Source organism: Macaca fascicularis, chromosome 12 (assembly GCF_037993035.2).
Source record: "Macaca fascicularis isolate 582-1 chromosome 12, T2T-MFA8v1.1".
In the NCBI taxonomy this organism is placed as follows: Eukaryota; Metazoa; Chordata; class Mammalia; order Primates; family Cercopithecidae; genus Macaca; species Macaca fascicularis.
Window position 1 is genome coordinate 118,409,433 of NC_088386.1, and position 20,625 is coordinate 118,430,057.

Consider the following 20,625-nt stretch of genomic DNA (forward strand, 5'->3'; position numbering starts at 1 on the left):
AGGTGGGTGGATCATCTGAGGTTGGGAGTTCGAGACCAGCCTGACCAACATGGAGAAACCCCATGTCTACTAAAAATACAACATTAGCTGGGTGTGGTGGCACATGCCTGTAATCCCAGTTACTCGGTAGGCTGAGGCAGGAGAATCACTTAAACCTGGGAGGCAGAGGTTGTGGTGAGCTGGGATCATGCCATTGCACTCCCTAGGCAACAAGAGCGAAACTCCGTCTCAAAAAAAAATAAGAAGAAGTTATTGTATATTTCAGAATAGCTAGAAAATATCTGAAATGTTCCCAGCACAAAGAAATGATAAGTGTTTGAGGTGACAGACATCTGAAGCACTCTGACTGATCATTATGTGTTCTATGTATGGATGAAAATATTACATGTGCCTCATAAATGTGTATAATCATTATGTATCAATGCAAATTTGAAAATAGAAAGATCACTAATTGCATATTTGACGTCTCTTTTGCCCTGTAAGGTAATATATTCAGTTCTAGGATTTAGGACATCGAAATCTTTGAGGGAAGCATTACTCTGCCTATTGCAGAGACCCATATAATGTCCTAACAGAGTTCACTTTCTCCACGTTTCTAGCTTTCTGCATATACAAGAAAAAGTTTTTGGCTTTTTTTTTGGTGTGTCTTCTCCTGGTACTTCTGTCTTGGATATAACTTATTTGATTTTACAAAAAAAATCACAGCCTCTGTGTTTGTTTGAATAAATTGAGGTTGAAAAAGTGTTCAATGACAGTAACGATACCTTAACAACATAACGGGAGAGGAGGCAGCGTCTTGGCAATTGAGACCTGTGAGTTTTAGACAGAGATGTTTAAAACTTGACATACTGCATGAACTCACAGAGTCTTCTAACTTTTGTCTTTTAGGCTTATGTACAGAAGTACGTCGTGAAGAATTATTTCTACTATTACCTATTCCAAATTTCAGCTGCTTTGGGCCAAGAAGTGTTCTACATCACATTTCTTCCATTCACTCACTGGAATATTGACCCTTATTTATCCAGAAGGTTGATCATCATATGGGTTGTAAGTATTACCACTACTCATTAACTGATGCTACTTCTAAAACAACTGCTTCCTTTGATATTCAAGTACTTTGCAAATATGTTTTTTGTTTGTTTGTTTTGTTTTGTTTTACCACTTAGAGTTGGATTTGTTGCCTAATTTACTTTGGAAACATTAGAAAGCAGTGACCACAACTTGTGTTCCCTGAGCAGTAAGGGAATTGTAGCAAGGTAAGCTGGGGGACAGTGGCTGGTTGTCCTTTGTGCCTACCTCTTCGCAGAATTCAGGCCTTTTCCAAAATTCTAATCTTGTGGCCTTTCGTTAGTCTTACAAAGGCGGTTTTCATCCCCCAGCAGGGAGAGGACCAGTTTTAGGGAGGAACTATTATCATCCTTGCTTCAAAGTTAACCTAAACTAAAGGCCGGGTGGGCGGATCACCTGAGGTCAGGTGCCCCCCAGGTTCAAGCGATTCTCCTGCCTCAGCCTCCCGAGTAGCTGGGACTACAGACGTGCACCACCACGCCCGGTTATTTTAGTATTTTTAGTAGAGACGGGGTTTTGCTATCTTGGCCTGGCTTATCTCTTACTGCTCTGAAAACAACTTGTTTTATTTGCAAAAACCAAACCTGTGATTTTGTGTACCTTGAGATATACTTTCCCAAGGGTAGATCAAAGTAGGAGAGGGCATAAGGGATGACCAGAGAACAAAGGACCTTTCTAAGGACCCACAGAGGGGTATGAAATGCATCCTCGCAAGAGGCCTATTTTAGTAAAATTTGATCAGAAACTAAAATCAGAAGCTGTTGAGCAATACCTTCAAGCAGTATTAAGTGACCATACACATAGGAGAAGCCAAAACACATAAGGCAAAGCACCTTCCTTGAGGGAACGTCTAGTGTAGCAGGAGCAGCTGCAAATACACAGAAACCATGTGACAATCCCAGGTAGACAGGCAGAGCCTTTTTCTGCTATTTCACTGGTAACCCTAGCATTTAATTTTGTTCAGGGCCAAATGAGTTCTGATTTTGTGTCTCATTGAAGGAGATGGTAGACATTTGGAAGGCAGCAAGGCATACGCAAGATATGCAAGATATGTAGGTTTGGTATCAGAGAGACCTGAGCTCAAGTACAGTCCAGGCCCCATCTGTGTGCCCTTGCTCTGAGCCTTACCTTCCTCATTTGTAAAATTGTGTGAATAATGTGCCTTCCCAGAATCATCGTGGGAATATCTAGAGTGTACACAGAGCTCCAGGCCTGGCATGTGGAGGACTCTGCAGGTCGCTATTTGAGCATGATAACGCATAGTGACTAGTGCATGAAGGTGAAGGAGTCTTGAAGATCAACCAATTCTAAGGTCAAAGGTTATTTAGCTGGTGGAGGGAACTTCCAGACAAGACTGTTTCCCCGACTCAAGATTCTGCACTAGAAATAGAGGTTCCGAAGCACTTGGTTGGGTATAAAAGAGAAGGTTTCAGCAAGTGACTTTCCTATGGTGGGCTTTATGTTTTCTCGTTTGTGGAACAAGTAGAGTGGAGCTGATCAGGGCTCATAAATTCGAATGTTCTCAGGGGCAGGAGACAGAAATAAAGCAGCAATGTCCTGGGTCAGGGTGAGGGGTGGCAAGGGCGCAGTATCCACACAAACCCTTCGCCACGTGGTGACAGAGGGACTAGGGAGCAACTGCTCCTGGCTCCACGTGGGACTCCCCATCCCTGTCTCCCCATAGCCCTCTTTTGAAATCTAGATTCTGTCTAAAAGTGTAATGTGCGAGTCTGCAAAAGCATAAGCATCTTGCAAATCATAAAGAGAACATTAGTCCAGTTGTCCCTCCCGTTTCCGAGGCCACTTCTGTGTCCATGGAGCAGGCAGGATGGGGGCGGGAGAGAGAGAATGGGAATGGTCCTTCTGTTCTTAAGATCTGAAAACCCATGGAAAACCCATGGGCTTGAGTATCTTTCCCACTGTCATTTATTTTCTAAGATGTGTGTGTGTGCGTGTGTAAGGTATAGTGTGTATATATATGTATGTGTGTGTATATAGGTGTGTATATGTGTGTATATACGTATACAGGTGTGTATATATGTGTATGTGTGTATATAGATGTGTGTATATCTATGTGTGTATATAGGTGTGTGTATATGTGTATGTGTGTATATAGGTGTGTATATATGTGTATGTGTGTATATGTGTCTGTGTGCATAGGTGCATATATGTTTATGTATATAGGTGTATGTGTGTATAGGTATGTATATGTGTGTATATAGGTATGTGTATATATGTGTGTTTATGTGTGTGTATGTATATAGGTGTGTATATATATGTATATAGGTGTGTATGTGTGTATAGGTGTGTGTGTGTATATATGTGTGTTTATGTGCATGTATGTATATAGGTGTGTATATGTGTGTGTATAGATGTGTATATGTGTGTGTATAGGTGTGTATATATGTGTGTAGGTATGTATATATGTGTGAATGTATGTATATAGGTGTGTATATGTGTGAGTGTATGTATACAGGTGTATGTGTGTGTGTGTGTGTGTGTGTGTGTGTTCTAAATCCCAAAACCTTAATAATGGTTGAGTGGGGCAGACGATGAGAAGTACATTACACAGGAATACCTTATAATGTGTTTGATCCGCTCATGGCCAATTATCTCCCCCACTGAGGGCGGAAAACTTTCCCTGAGAGCTGGGAAGACCTCTAGACTCTATAGAAGGCTGTGGTTAGGGGACTGTCTGGTTGCCATTATTGGTGGTTATTTTATGCTTTGTATTCCTCATTTCAAAGTATCAGAGTGCCTGTTTGAGGCAAAATGACAAGCTTTTGTCATAGAGTGAGGCAAATAAAATCTTTGCCCGAGAAAGGAAGAAATAACCTCTGAATCTGCAGTTTGTCCTGAGGTTTGGCCACCTGTTTCTTGACTTTTTAAAATGGCCTGGTTCACCAGTCCCCCTGTGCTGAGAGTTCTGTAGTTATTCTGTGTGGTCATTGTAAGGCAATGTGAGAAGCCTAATGTAGTGTGAGAAGCAGTGTGAGAAGCTGAGGTAGTGTGTGCATTCCTGCCAGTGCCTGGGATGAGAGTGGAGGTCATTCCAAGGGAAGAGAGGAAGAGAGGAAGGGAGAGGGGGGGAGAGGGAGGTGCAGGTGTGCTTGCGTGTGTGCATCTGCGTGTGTGTGCATGTATTTGTGTGTGCGTGTGTATGTAGGCGTGTTAGGATTAGGGGTGCTCTCTGATGGGCTACAGAGACAATAATGAGAGGTACTTGGTTTGGCTCCAGAGTTGAAGGTAGATGAAAGGAAGAAAGGAAGGGCAAGTCCCTTAAGTGAGGGCGAGGTTGGGAGCCTGGGGTGGATTAGGGTTAGGTTCTGGTACTTGGGCCAGCCAGGGCAATCAACTTCCTGCTGAGGCAGTCTTTCTTCAGTAAAGGATATCCCTATATTAGTGGCTGCTTCTTCAAAGGGGTAGGGATTAAGAACTGTTAATTATATAAGGGACAGAGCTGGAAGTCTTGTATTGAACATCTTATCTCACCCAAAACTCATTGGAAGGCAGCTTTGTTCAGGATTGCCAAAGCTTGCCACATTTTATATTAATTTGGGAATTGTCACTGGATGAAGCCCCTACAGGTTTTATTGCTTTTAAAGATCTTTTGTTACATTAAGGGTAACTCACACTATCTGAAGTAGCTCAGCAGAATTTATGCTTGTATCAAGTTCTCTCTCCTCACAATTATAATTAGTCCTCACCTGTATTGTACATCTTCTGTTGCTTTGATAGGCATCTATGTTCATTATCTTATTTGAGCTTCATAACAATGGGCAGTATCATTTTCTAAATTGGAATAGTAATATTTCAAATATTGATAAGCCATACCCTATATTGAGCATGTAGTATGTATGCCATTCACTGTCAGAGTGCTTTACATGTTTTACTTCACTTAATCCTACCAGCAATCCTGAGAAATAGTTATCACCAACCCACTTTACAGATCCTGAAACTGAAATACAGAAAGGTTAAATAACTTGCCCAAGATCACACTGGATTAAGTGGCAAGGTGGATTTGATCCTGCGCCCAGACCTTGTCTACCAGGGGAAGCTGCCATGGTTGTTTCTTAGAAGAGCACAGCTAAGTGGCATAAGGAGCACAATATTTTTTTAAAGATGCTAAAACTGGGGCTTCAAGCATGAAAATGATTTTCCCATAGTTTTCTTCTATTGCATATTTATTTTGGTTTGTGTTCCATTTCTGTCCTTATGGCATTTATTAACCGTGTACTCTACTTAACTGTTTCTTATCTACCCTTCTTAACCCATTTATAACTAGTGTTCCTTTATTGGAACGCGAAGCTTGTGGGTTATTTATATCCTACCGCTCAAGGTCATCACCAAGGTCTGATTTTTCACACACAAAAATTTGCAACCTCCAGCATAAATGGGTTAACAAACCTCAACAAACCCCACAGTATGGGATAAGCTTTGGTTAAATTAGCTGAAACACATCAATCAATTCACTATTTCTCTCCTTTGTCCTGTATCAAGGTTTTTAACCTATCTTTGGGCTCAAAAGAATTTTAGACATTTGGCCAAAAAAGATAGCAAATGGATTTTCTTATTAGGATGCTTATAAAGAGATATTGAGGATGATGTTTCAGAAGATGAGTCACTGCCCCATGGCGTGATTATCTAATCTCTTCACTTTCATTCTGGCATGGTGACAGATCTAACAAAAAATAAAAGCTTTAAAGTTATATTTCTGTATCTTTAAAAGGTTAGAGGCAACTTCATTGAACTTGGGTGGTGGTTAGTTTTGTAACATGAAGCAAAATCTCACTTTTTTGCTAAATTCCTCATTTTGTGAAATAGCAATGCAAACATTGATACCACAACTGATCCTGGGAGTTTGAAAGCCTCATTTTCTCTGTTCTTATGATATGTTACACAGATGTTTCTTTCCACGGTTATTTCATGGCATTCATAATGAGAGGTAGAAAAACACGAGATAAACAGATAAAAATTGAAAGTAAGGGGAGCACAGATACAAAAGAAGATGAAAGCCCAGACTAAAGTGAAATGTGGCATGCTGGTTCAAAGGTGAGCCGCAGATTCATATTTGAGCTTTGTCTTGACCAACCAAAATGAAGTTACGCTATCCACTAGGAAATCATAAGCCTATTTCTAAGAGAGCAAACCTTTTCCTGACTCATGAAATTGATAGAATTGTCAAGGCTAGTGATACATGTTGCTCAATTATTTTCTCAGAAGTATCTGGTGTCAGTACCCGCTTAACATCTGTGTGAGAGTACTCATTCTGACTCCTTTTCCTGAACTTTCTGTGTTCTCATTTTTAAATCATTGCTAATTTAGCCAAAGAAAAATGGTATTTCCATGCATATATTCATTGCAGCACTATTCACAATGGCAAAGTCATGGAATTAACCTAAATGCCCATCAATAATAGAACGGATAAAGAAAATGTGGTACATATACAGCCACAAAAAGGAATGAGATCATGTCCTTTGCCAGGGCATGGATGGAGTTGGAAACCATTATCCTCAGCAAACAGTCACAGGAACAGAAAACCAAACCGCATGTTCTCACTTATAAGTGCAACTGATTGATGAGAACACATGGACACATGAGGGGGAACAACACACACTGGGCACCTGTTGGGGGGTTGGGAGGAGGGAGAGCATCAGGAAGAATAACTAATGGATATGGGGCTTAATACCTAGGTGATGGGATGATCTGTGCAACAAACCACAATGGCACATGTCTACCTATGTAACAAACCTGCACGTCCTGCACGTGTACCCTGACCTTAAAATAAAAATTGAAAAAAAAGAAAAATGGTATCTTAGTTAACTTCCCGTTCATATATAATTAGTGAAGATGAAAACATTTTTCATGCTTTTATTAATCATTTGTATTAACTTGTATGAATTGTCAGTCTGCCTTGTGAGTATTTTTTTAAAGGGGCTTTCATTTTTCTATTGATTTCCACCAGTTGTTAACATAGAATGATACTGAATTTTCTGTGTCTCAGAGGCAGTGTATCTTTATATGTAAGATGTTTAGAATTCTGTTCAAGACTTTGAGAAGTGGTATTTAATTCTATGGTATCATCCATAGTGACCTAGGAAACTCCTTTAAAATAGAATTTGAATGCTTTTATACTGAGTGCTCACTTTAGTCACAGACCTCACCACTCCCTATTGTCTTACCGTTTATGACCTCCCTGGTCCTTTAAAGGACATTTAATTTGGGACTCCTGTCCTCGGGCACTTAATGTTTCTGGCGTGAGTTTCCCTGGCATAAAAGAACTTATTCGGGGGGTGACCAGACCTTAGAAAACCTGGTACACACTGCCTGAACTCCAACAAAGTTAAAATTTGTTTTTAAGTTTCTTCTTGCTTTTCTTTTCCCCATTTGTAAGATTTATTTTTTCACCTAACATCAAAAGACATATTCCCCACCATTCTAACATAGCACGGTTATTTTTAAGTAAGTGTTATCGTAACCAAACTGTTACTATGGCTTTTTTGATTATGTTGAAGCTCTGATTGTCCCTAACAGTTTCCGGACAGGGTTAATCTCTCTTCTAATAATTATTGGCTTTTGATCATCTCCCAGATTGGAAGCAAGGAGTATCTGTGTGAGAAGAGGGTGGGGCTGCTTCTACTTCACCAGCAGCTTTGAGGTTTGGTCAGAAGGTTCTGGTCCTACAATACCATGAAAGGAGCACCAGGGTGATGTAACATAAGTAATGTTTCTTAGCTTCCAGAAACAGAGACCCACTCTAACCAGCTCAGGAAAGTAGGAATTTGTTGTAAGGTGATGGAAAATCTAAGAACCAGAAGTTCACAGGAACAAATGCTAGTGAATAGTTTGGTTGTCTGCTATAATTCAACTGTGATTTTCCTGATATCTTTTTCTTTATCTCCTGCTGTTGGCTGCTAACTTTCTCAACTGTCTTTTATTTGATTGATTGATCGATTGATTGGAGACAGGGTCTTCCTCTTGTACCTAGGCTTGAGTATAGTGGCATAATCATAGCTCACTGCAGCCTCAAACTCCTTGGCTCAAGTGATCCTCCCACCTCAGCCTCCCAAGTAGCTGGAGCTACAGGCATGTAGCAGCACACCTGGCTTAGTTGGGGTTTCACTGTGTTGACCAGACTGGTCTCGAACTCTTGACCTCAAGCAATCCTTCCACCTTGGCCTCTCAAAGTGCTGGAATCATTGGCCCCTCAACTGTCTTTCAGTTCAGATTTTCAAGATAGCCAGACACAGCCCCTGGTGTAGCCTGGTAGCAAAAATCCATCCATCTCTGACCAATCCATAGATTGGCTGTACTTGGTCCAAACAGCTGAATTGGGCGCGGATGGACAATTAACTAGGGCCGCAGAGCCATGGGCCAGGTTCTGGAACATCAGTAGACCTGGACTGCAATCCTAGTAGTGAAACCTTGTTCAAGAACTTGGAGATTCTGCCCTGCAGATTTCCTAGCTTCAAAGTGAAAGGACCCAGCTAGAAGATCCTTGGAGGCTTGTGATGTTATGATTCTTCATTATATGTTTGCTATGTGACACTTAAAGCAGTTCATCCATGGTATAGAGGAAAACGGAAAAGAAGGAAAGTTGGGCGAAACAACCTTTAAAAAAGTAGAATAGAAGGTATTTTATCCTTGTGCAAACTGAATGCTAATGTGACTTTACCTACTTTGTCTTGTGTTCTGAATCGCCTCAGTATGAGACAGTACGCTTGAAAAGGATATCAGATCCATTGCTAAATAATTGTTAGCTTGCTTGCTGTTTTTTGTATTCAGCACGACTGAAGGAATGCTTTAAAGGACAAATGCGTAATTACTTGGCAAATATAAATTTCCATTTTTTTGTAGAGCCAAAGTCCTGATGGTAAGGAAGCCTTAAAAGTTGAAGATTCCTCTTAGCAGGTTCTTCTGTTCCTATCCTTCTAAGACAAATTATGTTAAAGAGCTCAAGTTTAAAATGGTGGTTTTTCCCTATCTTACACATTCTGATGATTAGCAGCTAGCTAGCTGATACTTACAGTAAAAACTACACTGAAAATTTACATTTAAATTGGACATACTATATAGATAGCATTTAATTGCTATAGAGTTTAGGGTATTATTTTACGCAACAGTCATAAATTGGTTAAGGAGTAAACGTTTTGTGATAGTGTGTCAAAATGGACTAGTGTGTTTTGGGATGTGGGCAGGCTGCCATCTGGCTGTCTCATAAGGGAGTCTGTCACTTGGTTAAAGACAAGAGGGAAAAAGCTGGTCCCATCCCTATAATTCACAATCCCTAGACTGGGGTCAATCTTAGTGCCAAAAGATGACTTTAAATGTGATTATCTCTTAATCCTCGGTTTAAATCACTACCCCTTCACTTCAAAAGATTGCCCTGCTTGTTAAGTTGGTTCTTGCTTGAGATTAATGAGTCTTTAAAAGTATTCAACAATGGCCAGATTGTCACCCTCACTAACTTGTATTGAATGGAGTAGAATTAGGCGTCAGAGATTCTGCCTAGTCCCTCTGAAGTGGAATCTGTAATTTAGCCTTAGTTAAATATTAAGTAAATGCCTCTAGGGGGTTTATTATAAAAACTGCATTGGTTTGGTTTTGAAACACAGTAAGGAAAAGTTTTGGTTTTAGTGTAGATTTTAAAAAAAAAGAAAAAGCCCTTAAAACTGCACTTGTGGTGAACAAATAAATTTAGATCTCTCTAATTATCAACCATCATTACCAGAAAAATGATTCTCTTTTTTATGATGATGACTGGAAAATGTGCCCACATTCTTCCCTCCCTCTCTCCTTCCTTCCTGCTGCCCCTTCCCCACAGCCGCTAAGACTGCAGTGCCGTTGGTGGAGTAGAATTTTTGCTGTCCCAGATAGAGCGCATTGTTCCCCTCGCCCCCGGTACCATTTCTGATGCTTCATTTACCGTATCATGTGGATGGGTGATGGCTTTAAAGCTTTGTCAGGTAGAAAATTGTTTGGATCATCAGGATCCTGGAGACAGGAAATGTTTAAAGATGAAATTGAGTTGGATCTGCTAAAATGATGCAAAGAACTAAGCACTTCATACAGAGTTTTATTGTGGAGTTAATCCTTCTTCCCTCCTTTTGGTCTTATGCTAGCTGTTAATGTCTTACCGAGAAAAAACAAATAGTCATTGCCAAGTTACATGTAGACGCCAAACCAAGGAGCATCCTGATAAGGCAGAGGGTAAGGAACTTGGTTTCTCTCTTGCTGTGGCTAAACCTGATTCCTCCTCCACTGTCTGCAGGCAAATTGGTCCCTATAGAGACTTCTTTACAAAGGCACCGTTCCAGACTAGATTTTGTTCCAGATTCTCTCCTACTCATTTGTTAAACAAAAGGAAAGATGATGAACCAATTTGTACACGATGGAGGCCTTTCAGATAAAACTTTCAAACAAAATCTTAATTTTCTCTCTTTTTTAAACCAGTCAATTCCATTTGCAAAGCTGCCATCTTGAATGGATATGGTTCTCATGTTTACTGCCCCTCTGCTACATGTACGAGTACTTTACACACGAGAACCTCGTGTTACAGATGAGTACAACTGAAGTCCAAAGAGATGAAGTGGCTTGCTCTAAGGGACACAACCAGTAAATAGAATAGGTAGTGTGCATTCTTGGCGCTGTCTCTAAACCCCATCCGTTCTTTTCCACTGCGCCATGTTGCCTTAGATGGCGAAACTTTACTCTTCTCCCCAGTCCAGTTATTCAGAAATGTGCTTTGCCTATTTGGTTGGAAAGGCTCTGTTTAGCATCACAGTCTCATTTGCAAGTGCCTGTATCTACAGCAGCCATATGTCAGATTTTCTAGATATTTTCCTTCCAGTTCTCCATGCCTTGGTCCTGGTACATCCCCTCCCCTCCCCTGCATTTGTCAGACTGTGTGTCCCAGATTTTTCACACGTACTCGAAAGGCCAGAGCATCACAGGGACCTAGCAGGGCGGAGAAGGACTTTGGTACTTTTGTTTCAGAGCTGGAGGCCTGCAGAGGGCTGCCTGCAGATCCTGTGGGCTTGTCATTCCTGGGCTCATGTTCTACTTCCTTATCCTATTCTGCAAAGCAGCCAAGTGGAAAAGAAGGAGTGAGGGAAAGAGCGGGCCCTTTGTCCCTGTTGGGAGCTAGGGATTTGACCTAAGGGGACTGGGTATTTTTCTTGTCAATTCCTCCCCCCACACCAATTTCCCAGGCTCCTTGCCTCTGCCTGCCTTCATCTTCCCCACACCCCATGCCTGTCCAGCTCCCGTGTGAGTGACAAGGAACCTCCAACTCCTCACCAGCTCTCCTGTCGCATTTGAGGATTAGGAAGTGTTCCCCATGCTGGGAAGGGGAAGGAGAAGCTTTCCTTGGTTAAGTGCTCTGTCTGTTCACAGCTGAAGAGGCCACAGTTTATTTTGGCCTCTGGGATTTTTCTGAAAGCTTGAGAACTGCAAAACAAATGCAGTCTTTAACTTAACTGCTGTTACTGCTTCTCTTCCCTCTCCTTTCACCAGCACAGGGTGGGGCTTCCCAGGGAGCCCTCGCTAGTTAGAGGGCCCAGTCTCAGGGAAATGGCCTTGACCTCCATTCCTCTCTTGTGGGTTTGGCTGCCACAGATGCCTCTCAGGCTCTTTTGGTGTAGTGGCCTGGATGGGTTGTACGGTGGCAGGGAGGTGCTGTGTTTGCTATGCGGAAGCTGGGCCTTAGCCAGCAGAGGCTACCTCTGGGAAACTGAGGCTTTCTGAATTTGATTCCATGGGTGCCAGCCCCTCTCTCTGGACATCTGCCCTCCCCCAGCATTCCTGACCATCTCCTGGTGCCTGAGGCCCTGGCCCCAGTGGTCTCCTTGCTTGCCTACCCTTGTTTTTATTATTATTATCATCTTCGTTATCATTATTGTTATTATTCCATCCTCTGTGAGGTGGAATAAAGGGTCTTGAATAAATAATTTGCAAAGAGCCACAATATGACTGCTTATGAATAAATAACATTATAGAATTTGTAAACATGAGCCACATGTGTCTGTGTGGCCATAGTTTGGCTATTTCTTCAATGAGTATGGACTCTTTGCCAGCTTTCAAGATATTCACTCTCTGTGTGGCAAGGGCCATCATTTACAAGTCATGATTATGTGCTAGATGCAGGGCTGTGGCCTTTATAAATATTCTTTAGTGAAGTGTAGGCACTACTATTATGACTCTCATTTTAAGGTAAGGAAACAATGTGAGAAGGCCAGCCAAGCTGATATGGCCAGAGGTGTAGATCCTGGATTCGAACCAGTAACTATCTGATTCCAGAATCCTGGCCATGAACTTCTGTGCTCTGCCCTAACCTTTTCCCTTCATTATGGTATATAGTAAGGCTCTTTTTGTCTGTATTAAACATGTTCCAATAAATTTCATTTTTCATTTTGCAAGTAGCAAACCACATTAAACATTTTAAATTTTTTAAAATTACAAATTTTTTTCTTAAATCATACTGTTTGTTGATTTAAGAGTAATTCACCTTTTCCTTCCATCTGTCTGTCTGTCCTTTGTTGTGTTTGATTGCAGCATACAGTTTAGATCGTACTTAGGATAAGTGGTTTGATGTAAAATTAGAAATGACTTAGAGCTCATGATGAATGTGTGAGAAACGGGATGGACATTGGAGAAGACTCACGAGTCTTTTCACCTAAAAGGAATAATTGAATCTAAGGATGGTTTGATCCTCTTAAGAATTAGGAGACCTGGTTTATAATCCAAGTGAAAATTGCTCAGCCTCTATTTATTTTACCTAGCCTATGTTTTTCTAGTAAGGTAGAATGAGAACTCCACTGGGAGGACATAGCCAGGTTGGGATGTGCTGAGAGCCCGCTGAATGTTACAAGTGTGCAATGAATTGTAGTTCAGCCTTTACTAATAACTAAGAAATTGACATTTCTCTGGGCCTCAGTTCAACCATCTGTGAAACGTGAAGTTGAACAAAATGATCACAGGGACCCTCTCATTTGGAAGGTTTTATGATGATAAAAATACTGGTGGTGATGCATCTTACAGGATATTTAGTCTTTTTCATCATATGCCATGGCTTCAACCATGCATCTGCCGTATGTTGTGCCAAACCCCTGTTAACCTCCATAGAGAAGACACCAGGTTCAAGAGACCAAAGAAGAAACCCGGAGTGAGCAAACAAGACATGGGATTTTATTAGGGGCTTGCCTAGGAGAGACAGTCCAGTGGCAGTGTGCTGGCAACATATTCCTCTTCCTCCAGTCCAGTGGTGGCAGGCTGGACAACATAACCACGCAACCCAGTGGTGGTGGGCTGGACAGAAAATCTGCAACCACTTGCAAATAGCATACAGTTTTTACAGCATTTCACTTAACACCCACCTCCCTCCCACCAATAAAGAAGAGCTCCGCTTGGCAACCTTCGTTTAACACTACTCAGGGCCTTAATCCCCTGTACAGCCCATACTCCACAGGACAGGAGTGCGGCTCAGATGTTTATCATAGAGAATAAACTAATCTGCACATTGGCCACTCCTGAATTCCCTAGCTCAGAACATGCATTCAGGTGCATCTGCCTTACAGGGTCATTCTAAATGTGTGCTTAAATTATTGCTATCAGTTGCATTTACCTTGCACCCTGTAAAATCTCTCCTGGGTAACCTCCACACAACTGACAGGGTTGGTTTCTACCAATTTTCTTGTGGTCCCCCATGATAGGGAGAGGACACAATTGTTAATGATCCTCTGTGAAAGGGGTCTTTAGGGACAGGGGTCCCCTAACCTGGGCCATGGACTGGTACCGTAGCCTGTTAGGAACCGGGTCACACAGCAGGAGGCGAGCAGCGGGTGAGCGAGCATTACTGCCTGAGCTCCATCTCCTGTCAAATCAGCAGTGGTATTAGATTCTCATAGGAGCACGGACCCTATTGTGAACTGTGCATGCAAGGGATCAAGGCTGTGCACTCCTTATGAGACTCTAACTGATGTCTGATGATCTGAGGTGGAACAGTTTTATCCTAAAAGCATCTTCCCCCAGCCCCTATCTGTAGAAAAATTGTCTTCCACAAAACCGGTCCCTAGTGCTAAATAGGCTGGGGACTGCTGCTTATGGAGATACTGGTTGAACCTATCCTAAGTTTGAGTCACTAGGAATCCTGTGGCCTTACAAATACAAGCCCAAAGGGTATGGAATTCCATGTGAGTTCAGGGCTCCCCTAGTCCAGGCAAAAAGGCATAAAGAACATCAAACATACAAGTCTTACTCTCAGCTTCGGGGGGTGTGTGTGTGTGTGTGTGTGTGTGTGTGTGTGTGTACGAACATAGACACACATATAAATTCATTGTTTGCATTGCATATACTCAGATTTAACTAGAAACAGATGTTAGGTTTTTGTTCCTTTTAAAATTAAATTTCTTCTGGCATTCACAGACACTGAAATCAGAGAGGGGGAAAGTGTTTTGTTCAATTTGAAAATGCTTTTTGAATACATAGCAATTTGACTCTGGGGGTTGGGGAATGACATTCTGAAGGTTTTCCAAAAAAACTCTAACTTGGAAATTAGCAAGTTGTGAGCAGCAGTAAGCTGGCTTCCTTTTAAATTAACACTGGTGAAACAAACAAAGGCTAAATGAGTAAAATAAGAGAGCTGATTTATTTTATTAGACCATAATTGAGGATCTAGACAAAGGAGAACATTAAACCTTGCATTTACTACAAATTCTACAAGTAATTGCATACCTGTAGCACTACTGCCAGCAGGATGAGCCCATCCAAGCCAGCCCTCAAGGGTTTCTTAAACAAATTCTGCAAAATAAATAGAAGTTGAACAATTTTCAATGTTTGTCTACATAACTGGAAAAAAAAATTTAGCGTGAAGGAATAGACACAAGGTGATGGACTAAAAGTCTCCATTTCTTCTGTAGCCAGCAAGGACTATATGTTGACTGTTAATTAGAATGTATTAAGAAAAAAAAAAAAGATCAGGGCTCATTGACTTGGGTAAGCATTTTAAACAAGCTAAAGGTTGTTTCAGGCCTTTGTCTTTTTGGAGGCTGAAATTAGAAATTTAAACCTAAATTTATACCATGGAAAGCTTTTAGAATGTATGTTAGAGACTGAGCTTTTTAAAAAAAAAAAAAAAAAAGTCTTCTAATCTACAAAGGATGGTTGACTATTTGTCCTACAGGGCAATCAAAAGGGCGTGTCTTTAACACCAAAAGGATGAAATTATTAAAACTCTGTGGGCTGGGTGTGGTGGCTCACACCTGTAATCCCAGCACTTTGGGAGGCCGAAGCAGGTGGATCATCTGAGGTCAGGAGTTCAAGACCAGCCTGACCAACCTGGACAAACCCCATCTCTACTAAAAATACAAAATTACCCGGGCATGGTGGCGCATGCCTGTAATCCCACTACTCAGAAGGCTGAGGCAGGAGAATCACTTGAACCCGGGAGGCGAAGGTTGCGGTGAGCCGAGATCATGCCATTGCACTCCAGCCTGGGCAACAAGAGCGAAACTGTGTCTCAAAAAAAGATAAATAAAATAAAAAATAAAACTCTGTGAAAGCCTGAATTGCAGAAAAGCAGGTGCCTTTGTTTAAAACATTTCGGCTACCTAAAAGGATGCATTTAAGGGTGTGTTCATCTATATCTAGCCCTTGCGGATGTTAATTTTGAGTAAGTTTCCACATTCATGAGAAACATATTTTTATAAATTTTTATACAGGAGATACAAAACCACCTAGAACCTTTTTAGTATGTCACCTTTAAGATTAAAATATAAAGAACCGTGCATGGGATGGACCCTGGTTCAGGAAATATACTTGGTAAGTGGAACAGGGGTTTTCCGAGTGAGATCATCCTAAAAGCTGAGGGGAACAGGCACTCAAATCAAAACCCAGGCAATGACTAATACTCTTATGGAGTCACTTGGACATTTACCAGCCTTTGCAACCCAAAATTCCAAGATTATATACATTTATTGTTTTGAGTTCTTTTTGAGACAGAGTCTTGGTCTGTTGCCCAGGCTGGAGTGTGGTGGTACAATCACAGCTCACTCAAGCCTAGACTTCTGGAGTTAAGTGATCCTCCAACCTCAGTCTACCAAGTAGCTGGGACCACAGGCACCAGCCAACACACCTGGCTAATATTTTTTTTGTTTGCTTTTTTTAAGGCAAGGTCTCACTATGTTACCCAGGCTGGTCTCTAACTCCTGGGCTTAAGCAATCCTTTCATCTTGGCCTCCCAAAGTCCTGGGATTACAGGGATGAGCCACTGCACCCAGCAGTTATGTGCATTTGAACAGTAGAGGTTGATATGAGTGGGAAGACAGGCATGAGCCATAGTAACCTTTTTAAAGGCATCTCATAAAACAGCTTCTGAGTCTTTTATTCTTATAGATTCATCAAGCCTATGTCTCCACTTGTAGTTTTTTGGTTTGGGGGTCTTGTAACCCCAAGCATAATTCATTAGTTATCTATAGCAACACTTTCTTCCTAAACTGTGTCTGGGTGTGCCACTAAGTCTGTAAAACATGTAAAAGAAGATTTTAATGTGCTTGCCCAGTAAGATGATATGATTGTACTCCAGTAATAATTGTCTCATGCCAGCTCTTCACCCCTAGAAACCATGAGTCAGTTATTATTTCTAAAAATAATGTTTAAGATGGCATAGCACTTCCAAATGCATTTTTTTTTTGAGATGGAGTCTCACTCTGTCACCCAGGCTCGTGTGCAGTGCTGCAATCATAGCTCACTACAGCCTCAAACTCCTGAACTCAAGAAATCCCCCTGCCTCAGCTTCCTGAGCAGCTGGGACTACAGATAGGCACCACCATGCCTGGCTAAGTTTTTAATTTTTTGTAAAGACAGGGTTCATTTTCACACTACTATAAAGATACTACCTGAGGCTGGGTAATTTATAAACAAAGGACATTCAATTGACCCACAGTTCTGCATGACTGGGGAGGCAAAACTCATAATCATGGCAGAAGGGGAAGTAGGCACATCTTACATGGTAGCAGGTAAGAGAGAGTGAGCAAGAGCAGAGGAAACTGCCTTATAAAACCATCAGATATCATGAGAACTCACTATCACAAGAACAGCAAGGGGGGAACCTCCCCCATGATCCAATCACCTCCCACCTGGTCCTTCCCTCGACAGGTGCAGATTGTGGGGGTTACCATTTGAGATGAGAGTTGAGTGGGGACACAGAGCTAAACCATATTATTCTGCCCCAGCCCCTCCCAAATCTCACATCCTCCCATTTCAACACACAATCATGCCTTCCCAACAGTCCCCCAAAGTCTTAACTCATTTCAGTATTAATAAAAAAAATCCACAGTCCAAAGTCTCATCTGAGACAAGGCAAGTCCCTTCCACCTATCAACCAGTAAAATAAAAAACAAGTTACTTCCTTCCAAGATACAATGGGGATACAGGCATTGGGTAAACACATTCATTCCAAATGGGAGAAATTGGCCAAAACAAAGGCTACAGACCCCATGCAAGTCTAAAATCCAGCAGGGCAATCATTAAATCTTAAAAGCTTCAAAATGATCTCCTTTGACTCCATTTCTCACATTGTAAGAGTGCACTCCCACAGCCTTGGGCAGCTCCTTCATGTGCTGGCATTGAGTGCCTGTGGCTTTTTCAGACACACAATGCAAGCTGTCGGTGGATCTACCATTCTGGGGCCTGGAGGACAGTAGCCCTCTTCTCCTAGACTCATTAGGCAGTGCCCCAGTGGGGACTCTGTGTGAAGGCTCCAGCCCCACATTTCCTTTCCCCATGGCCCTAACAGAGGTTCTCCATGAGGTCTCCACCCCTGCAGCAAATTTCTGCCTGGACATCCAGGCGGTTCCATACATCCTCTAAAATCTAGATGGCTGTTCCCAAACTGCAGTTCTTGACTTCTGTGTACCCACGGGCCCAGCACCACGTGGAAGCCACCAAGGCTTGGGGTTTGCACCCTCTGAGGCAATGTCCTGAACTGTACCTTGGCCCCCTTTAGCCACAGCTGGAGCTGAAGCAGCTGGGACACAGGGCACCAAGTCCTGAGGTTGCATAGAGCAGGGAGGCCCTGGATCCTGCCCACTAAACCATTTTTTCCTCCTATGCCTCTGGACCTGTGATGGGTGGCCCAGATCTCTGACATGCCCTAGAGACATTTTCCCTGTTATCTTGGCAATCAGAATTTGACTTCTTGTTACTTATGCAAATTTCTGCAGCCAGCTTGAATTTTTCCCCAGAAAATGGGTTTTCCTTTCCTATGGCATCATCAGGCTACAAATTTTCCAAACTTTTATGCTCTGCTTCCCTTTTATTTTTTTTATTTATTTTATTTTTTTTTTGAGATGGAGTCTCGCTCTGTCACCCAGGCTGGAGTGCAGTGGCCGGATCTCAGCTCACTGCAAGCTCCGCCTCCCGGGTTCATGCCATTCTCCTGCCTCAGCCTCCCAAGTAGCTGGGACTACAGGCGTCCGCCACATCACCCGGCTAGTTTTTTGTATTTTTTAGTAGAGACGGGGTTTCACCATGTTAGCCAGGATGGTCTCGATCTCCTGACCTCGTGATCCACCCGTCTCGGCCTCCCAAAGTGCTGGGATTACAGGCTTGAGCCACCGCGCCCGGCCACTCTGCTTCCCTTTTAAATGTAAGTTCCAATTTCAGATAATCTCTCTCATGTTCAAAGTTCCACAGATCTCTTGGGCAGGGGCAAAATGCCACCAGTCTCTTTGTTTAAAGCATAGCAAGAGTGACCTTTGCTCCAGTTACCAGGATATTCCTCATCTCCATAGGAACCACCTCAGCCTGAACTTCATTGTCCATATTACTATCAGCATTCTGGTCAAAACCATTCAACAACTCTTTAGGAAGTTCCAAATTTTCCTTCATCTACCTGTCATCTTCTGAGCCCTCCAAACAGTTCCAACCATTGCCCATTATCCAGTTCCAAAGTCTCTTCCACATTTCCAAGTATCTTTGTAGCAGTGCCTCACTACTTTGGTACCAATTTACTGTATTAGTCCATTTTCACACTGCTATGAAGATACTACCCAAGACTGGGTAATTTACAAACAAAGGAGGTTCAATTGACCCACAGTTCTGAATGGCTGGGAAGGCCCCAGGAAACTCACAGTCATGGCGGGAAGGGAAGAGGCATGCCTTACATGGTGGCAGGTGAAAGAGAGGAAGCAAGAGCAGAGAAAACTGCCTTATAAAACCATCGGATCTCATTAGAACTCACTATCATGAGAACAGCATGGGGGAAACTGCCCCCGTGATCCAATTACTTCCCACCTGGGCCCACCTTCCATATGTGTGAATTACAGGAATTACCATCCAAGATGAGATTTGAATGAGGACAAAGGGGCCAAACCATATCACAAGGTCTCACTTTGTTGCCAAGGCTGGTCTCTCACTCCTAGGCTACAGCAGTCCTCCCGCCTTGGCCTCCCAAAGTGCTGAGATTATAGCCATGAGCCACTGCACTCAGCCCAAATGTATTCTTAACTAAGTCTAACATTAATTTTGTAAAGCATTAATATCTACATTTATGTATGATGAAACTGACGGTGAGACATTAATAACATCAGAACTCATTCTCAAGCCAGCCCTCTTTTTACTTCATGGTACTGTTAGGCCTAAAATAAATGATCTCTTTGAAGTGTTACATAACATTTATAGGAGACTATTGGTTTGGCCCAACAGACCAAACCAAAATGGAGTCACTCATGCTAAAGTTCCACATCACCAAATCAAGGCTCATCTGTTGATCTGACCTTCTGAGAAATCAGGAGGATGAGAGAGAGAATAGCCATAAAGGCCAGTCTCAATGGGCAAGATAATTAATTTCCCTCTGTTTTAATCCTTATAAAAAAGCAACCTGATGTCAACTAATCAGTTATTTTTCTATTGTTCTATTTCCCTATTCCCACCTTTCAAGGAAAGTAACTTCAAAATTACCAAACTGCTTTTTGTTCCCTGTTTTGGCTTTCCTCAGCCCTTCCCTGTCTGTAAAACCAGCCTCCTCTGCTGAACCCATTGGGACACTCCTTCTATTTCATGGAATGAAGTGTTGCCCAATTCTAGAATCGCAAATGAAGCCAATTAAGATTTTCAAAGGATCCCAGCTGCACTGAGCACTGGGAAGAAAAAAGATTTTTTAAAAAATCTTTAAGCTAAATTTGTGGTAATTTTGTCTTTTGACAGGAGGAAATGAAGAGTTTTGGAAAGGGCCCAAAAGGCTAGACTGTAGGCGGTAGAGATACAGAGAGTGTTCACGAATGAGCAAATGTACTCCTTATGAAATTTCAGAGAAATGGGTAATGAGACTGACTAGTCAGGGAAATGCTGGGAGGAGGCAGCGGTGGTCTCCCATGTCACCTTGCCAGCCCACAGCTGCCCAACTTGCACTTGTGTCTTCACTGAATAACTACGTGTTCATAGAGATGTGCCAAGGGCGCCAGTTCGGCCCTGCGCGTGCAATTCCATGACTGTCACCAAGTGGTGACTGTGGTCCACAGTCACATACATGTCCAAAATCTTGGCATGAGGCTTTCTGTA

At 42.2% G+C, this 20,625-nt stretch overlaps 1 protein-coding gene across 3 annotated transcripts in view; it reads left to right on the forward strand.

Annotated features, from left to right (window-relative positions):
* Nucleotides 1-20,625, forward strand: part of SGPP2 (sphingosine-1-phosphate phosphatase 2) — a 145,904-nt gene that overhangs the window by 51,714 nt on the left and 73,565 nt on the right. For all 3 annotated transcript variants that reach the window (XM_065526162.1, XM_074010327.1, XM_005574424.4), the window contains exon 2: nt 889-1,047. Coding sequence is in view for 2 of the 3 variants with exons in the window: in XM_074010327.1 (XP_073866428.1) it covers nt 889-1,047 (159 nt within the window). In the remaining variant the exon portion in view is untranslated. The remainder of the gene's footprint in view (nt 1-888; nt 1,048-20,625) is intronic.